This window comes from Hyposmocoma kahamanoa, unplaced genomic scaffold (assembly GCF_003589595.1).
Source record: "Hyposmocoma kahamanoa isolate Upper Pololo Valley unplaced genomic scaffold, ASM358959v1 98971, whole genome shotgun sequence".
Classification (NCBI taxonomy): domain Eukaryota; kingdom Metazoa; phylum Arthropoda; class Insecta; order Lepidoptera; family Cosmopterigidae; genus Hyposmocoma; species Hyposmocoma kahamanoa.
The window spans coordinates 32,239-38,296 of NW_020655739.1; the positions used below are offsets into that span (position 1 = coordinate 32,239).

Below are 6,058 nucleotides of genomic sequence, written 5' to 3' on the forward strand. Positions count from 1 at the left end.
AATCTATTCAATTAAACGAAGGCATGGCTCAAAGGACTTGTATCCACGCTAAAATTATTAATAAAAAAAGTAATAATTTCTAAGTAGAACTATAACCTTAAAATTGTCTATCGTATAATAATATATGTTTAATCGTAATATCTGTATTTTTATTACATAAGCGAAGTTTCCAGAGCTGTTTTATATGTGATAAACTTGTGTTCAATAGAAATTATAATTATATAGTACGCGAAATTATTTATTTAAATTTATCTTCGTGTGTTGCGTGTTCAAAGGTTATTTTATACTTGAAAATGGATGCAGATTACGAGAAAAAAGTAGCGGAAGTAAAAGAGAAGATAAAAAGCTATCCTGATTTTCCTAAACAAGGAATTTTGTTTTGGTAAGATCTTTAAATTTTTGTTACTACTTACTTTCCAATTCGAATTTTATTTGCTCAGACCACTACAGTGACAAAACATAGAAAACCTACATTTACATTTGTAACAATATAAATCACACACATTATTTAAGAAAAGAACAAAAAAGTAATTAATATGTTATTAATCTCCATGAGGATTTATATGTATAAGCCGTTACCCAATGCCTTTGCCAGGCACAATGTACAAGACAAATTATACAAATTATACAATATCTTTCCCATAGACTTAACCCGTTCATGGAAAGTAGGTACTTAAATAGCATCGCATACCAGAATGTCGTAACTTTTCTTTGTGCCGTAGTGCTTGTTGATTCAAAATAATAGATTTTTTTATAATACTAAGTGATAGGATAAACAAGTCGTACAGCAGGTGTTAAGCGACACGCCTGTCCATAGCAGTTGCAGTGCCACTTAGAGTTTAAATCGCAAACATCTGAGTCACACTGCCACTGTGCCTGTCACCTTGAGACAAATTGACAAGTACCATATGCCTGTAATTTGTGCCTGCAGTGTGGGCACGTCCTTCACATGGAGGACAACCGTTTGCCTAATGTTGTATTCTACTCCGAGAGGGCGGAACACAAACGGAAGCATGGTGGTCAACATCTTCGCTATAAGGATGTGTTCAAGAGACATCTACACGCTTGTGCTATTGATCATCAGGTTACGAGGGGCTTGCTTCATATAGGTCTTCTTCGCGGTCTACTATCCATAAAAATGTAAAAATATAGAAACAAAAGCGAATCAAAACATTAAACAAAAAATGCCAAATGAGTAACGACAGACCTAAGTTTTCCTATACATATAATTTCAACTCTGCAGGTCAACTTTGTTGCTCTGTTTGTGATCGGGCATTTAAGACAAAATTCAATATGGCGAGTCATATAAGGCACACACTTGGAAATAATCTCGAAGGGTCGCTGTTATTGAAACTGATAAGGAGTATTATGTATAATATTATTTACGCTGTATCATTAATGGCTGATGCCGTCAACATTGTTGTTTGCCATTGTATCACATTGACTTACTATTAAAAACATATTAAATGTTTTAGAGAAAAAATTGGTTGAATAGAACTTACTTTTGCTGTTAGAAAGTTCAATAGTTTAGTGTCAATTTATTGTTGTCACAAGTCCAGTCTCTTACAAAGGTATTTTTAATACGTAATCATATAATAAAAATTACTTTATAAAACTTTGAAATGTTTGTAAAGAGAGAAAATAAACATTACTGTTATTATTATGAGTGTTATACCAGTCTCTAGAGCCAATAAACTGGAGATTTTTCTATTTTGTCTATAATGAAGACCTAAATTCCATTTTCAGGGATATATTCTCAGCGTTAACCAATGGTCCAACATGCAAGCTGCTTCATAGCCTACTCGTTAAAGTACTGCGCAGCAAGTATCCTGATGTGGAAGCTGTTATAGGACTGGAAGCCCGAGGGTTCCTCTTTTCATTTTCATTGGCTGCTGAACTTGGCATTGGATGTATTCCAGTTAGGAAGAAGGGAAAACTGCCTGGAGATGTTGCATCTTATAATTATGATTTGGAATATGGATCGGTAAGTATCTATATCTATGTATTATGCATCAGTTGGTATCAACTGCTGCAGTTGTGCTGCTACTCAATAAGTCACAATTTCATTTTCATTCAAATCAGTAGCAACATGGAAGCCAACTGTCAAACCAGAAACAACCTTTTTGAAAACATCTAGACAATATATTAAATATTGCCTTTCTCAATTTTAGGATGTAATGGAAATCCAAAAGAACGCTATCCCCTCAGGCCTCAAATGTGTGATCGTAGACGACTTGCTCGCCACAGGGGGCTCCATCAATGCAGCGACTCGGCTCCTACAGACATGTGGTGCTGATGTCATCGGATGTTTGATTGTCATTGAACTAGAGCCTTTGAAAGGACGAGAAAATATTCTTAAAGGTATACCAGTGCATTCCTTGATTAAGTATGATTAAGTGTTAGAGATTTTCAAAAGCGGAATGGAGAAGAGCTTTAAGAGTCTATACAACCTCTAATGGCTTGTGAAAGTGTTGAATCAAACAAAAAATATATAATAAAATTGAGGATATACACTGATTAGTATATGGTGTGAAAACACGATTCCTAAAAATTTTCACGATTGAAAAAATACACAAACTTGAAAAAATACACAAACTTGAAAAAATACACAAACTTGAAAAAATACACAAACTTACCTCGAAATTTTGCAAGAAAACCACTGTATTCAATAGGTACTTTACATATACCAATTATTATTTTATATCAACTGAACTAAATAGAACTCGTGTAGTATAATATAATAATATATTTGTCAAATGGATTTAATTTCATTTGTAAAAAAAAATTCTGAAATAAAGCCAGTGTCTCTGCCGTTCAACCTTAGCAAAATGAACCGTGTTAGTACAGGGAAAATTTGAATTCGAGCTGCGGCAGTATCGACTCTTAACATCTCTACCCTGCTTAATCGAAATAACTTTTTACCTTTATATTTAGTTCCAAGCAGGGTTGCTGATATTCCAATGATGGTAATTGGTCATGATAATTATCTTGATAATATAACTTGATAATTATCTTCATATTTTATATATATGTTGTTGTGTCGTTTGTAACTACAGTTGACAATCTGTTTATTACTTGTAATTAAAAGAACTATGAAGTTAGATAAGGTTATCTGTAAATTTAGTACACAAACCAGTTATTCTGCATTAACTGGTAGAAATTGGTTCTATTTATTTTCATAAACGAGATCAGTTTCTGAGTACAGTTTTTCACTATTAACTCTTACTAAATTTGTTACATTTTAATTATTACTTATTATTGCCAGGAAAGGACCGCGATCACGATCGATTTGAACTATCTTCAAATACAATGTGTACCTACAATAATGAAACGTGTAAGTAGTTTTTTTTTGGCAAATCTGTTATCAAGGCTTATAATTAGTTAGGTCACAAACAAATATCGAAATCATTATCAAAGAAAATAAATATCTTGATAATGTACATACCTTGATAATTTTATTATCTTATATTTTATGAAATTAATTGGAACACTAAAATGTTACCGCTAGCAATGTCGTGCCATATTATGCTTGTATCTCAATGTAAGTCACAAATGCGTTTTTTTTATTTTATTTAGTTTTTTAGTTTATTTATTTACTTGTAGTTAATTAGTTTTCTCACTGTTTGTCATTATCACTGAAAAGATAGATTAAGGAGGCAGAACTATGAATCAGCACGGATAATTATGATAATTACTAAAGACAATAAATATCTTGATAATTTTTCGATTATTAGTGATTTCATAAAGCGACGGTGATATGAAACAGAAACTAGTGCGTTTCATATCGAATACATATATATAAATTCTACAGATACATTTGTATTTATTTTTTTAATAAAAATAAAATGCTATAAATTTCACTGTCAATATTTCCGTGCTTCCAAATATTGTTAATAATTTTTAGTAGCATTGGAGATACTTGTGAGAGATCGTCCACGCAAGCACTGCCACCGCACTTATTCCAATCGCCAAGTAGTAATGTCAGCATTACTGCGTTTTGAAGGTTGGTGATGAAACTAAAGGTACATGGGACTTATATATCTTAGGGTGATGGGTGCAGTGGCAGTGTCTCTCGGGTTTTTACAATTTCAAGCTCAGAGTGGAAAATTAAAAGTAAAGAAAGGAAAATTCCTTTACTATCTGGCCACTTATGGTTCTCTTTACTTCTCACCTACAGAAAGTTGGGGTGTTATTCTGCCCTCCTTATCGTAACTAACCCATTTGCATTCCGATAACTTTTGGGATGGATGGCATAGTCAATGGATGGCATCTAAATTTTTTCTTGCTAGCAAAAATGTCAATTACCCTTGTTTTGCATTAGCAATAAAACTGAAACTAAATAACTCAATTTCGCTCAAAATATCGATTACGTTTTAGTTATGATAATTCCATACTGTATAGCCAGTACTGTAGTTTTGTTTAACCCTTTATTTGTCTATAAAAGGATCCCTGGACATAAGTATAATGCAACCTTGTAATAAAATTACCTATTTTTGCAAGACTGTTTCCATTTATCATTGCATTCCTTTTGTTATATTATTACAGGCGAGTTCGTCGTGTATATACATATAGTTTAGTTATAAGTAGTCTTAAGTTCTTCTATTTCGGCTTTGTAATAGTAAATAGCTAAACAATGTCCATTTTTTATCAATTTAATGTATCTATATTATACAATACACACGGCCACATCTAGCTGCACACTTGTAAAATCCTCAAAATAATAATAGCGTTTTTTCGCTTTTTTTTATTTGTTTAGATTTAATTTGACAATAAAAAAGTCGACTGTCATGTTTTAGGTTTAAACGGATTTTGCATGAAAATGCAAAGATTATTGCTTGTTCCATAGCTCAGTTGGGAGAGCGATATCTCGTTAAGCGAAAATTTTCAGTTGAGCCTGATCGAAGGAATTTTTATTTGAGTTTGTTCCATATTAATTATAACAACAAACTGGTGGAGTATTGTCACAAAAAAATATACAAATGAATATTGCTTTTCATATGATATAAATTTGTCAAGTGGTTTGAAGGGTGATTTTGCGTTCTTGTGAATTTCGTAAGCATTAATAAAATTGATAGTTTTTTAAATTTATTAAAGTTTCGATTTAATAATGTTAAACTGTTACAATTTTTAGCCTTTTCTGCTTTATCACAAAATCTAAAAAAAAATATCTTTTGTTTAATTTCGATTTACGTATGCTGGTGTGCATCAAGTCGATATTAAAAAAAATATTAGTTTGATTTAAACGTTATTATTTTATATGCCCACTGTTTTTAGCTCCGCTAAATGTGCCCGTGCCTACTAATTTGTTAGTTTTATACAGTTTTGTATAAGAAATTTTACATAATTATATAGGATTAAATACACGTTCATTGTTTGATAGCGGAGAATGATGTAGCGAATTTTTTATACTTCTTTTTTAATTAAAATACTTAATGTACGCGAAAAAGCCATTCCATGTAGGTATATTGTTATTTAATTAAGCGACATATCAAGTTTATATACATTTTATAAGTATGTAGTGTCAAATATATTTATATACGAAAATAAAAACTTACAACAATTTTTGTATTTTATTTCTATAATTAAGGTTTTTATTCTAAATTATGGACATAAACGGTGGTGTGTGTTCAACAATATAAACAAGTATTTTGTTCATAATTAAACACACTATGTAGTTTTAAAATTCCACATAATGGCGAAAAGTAATAAAATTTAACTTGCGAGTCTAACATCACACTAACGGAATGAGAAATTAGAAAGTTCATACCACAAAGATACTTTTACACGTTTCTGGTAAACCTCGTTTCGTGGATTACGTTATTTACTTGGCCGTTAGGTCTTTATATTTATTTATTGATATATCAATGTATCTATTGTTTGTAGTCCATGGGCATGTCCAGTTCAGTTTCTAATAGTATAGTTGCTCTTGCTGTTGTCACTGTATTTTTTTTACTGTTATGTATAGGTATGTGATGGTAGTTAGAGGAGTAATATGACAAATCTCTGGTGTTTCTTCGTTTTGGAGTTGCATGTGCATTATCCCTACTTTTCGATGTTG

At 31.5% G+C, this 6,058-nt stretch overlaps 2 protein-coding genes across 2 annotated transcripts in view; one reads left to right on the plus strand and one right to left on the minus strand.

Annotated features, from left to right (window-relative positions):
- Positions 1–220: 220 nt before the first annotated feature.
- On the plus strand, positions 221–3,688 carry LOC113238943 (adenine phosphoribosyltransferase). Its single transcript, XM_026475792.1, has 4 exons — positions 221–382; positions 1,747–1,984; positions 2,172–2,361; positions 3,266–3,688. The coding sequence occupies exons 1-4, from the start codon at positions 294–296 to the stop codon at positions 3,340–3,342; spliced, it is 594 nt and encodes a 197-aa protein (XP_026331577.1). The 5' UTR covers positions 221–293; the 3' UTR covers positions 3,343–3,688.
- An 885-nt stretch (positions 3,689–4,573) lies between these two features.
- The window catches only part of LOC113238945 (cell wall protein IFF6-like), a 2,967-nt gene continuing 1,482 nt past the window's right edge, over positions 4,574–6,058 (minus strand). The window contains exon 2 of the mRNA XM_026475794.1: positions 4,574–4,626. Coding sequence (XP_026331579.1) covers positions 4,574–4,626 — 53 coding nt within the window. The remainder of the gene's footprint in view (positions 4,627–6,058) is intronic.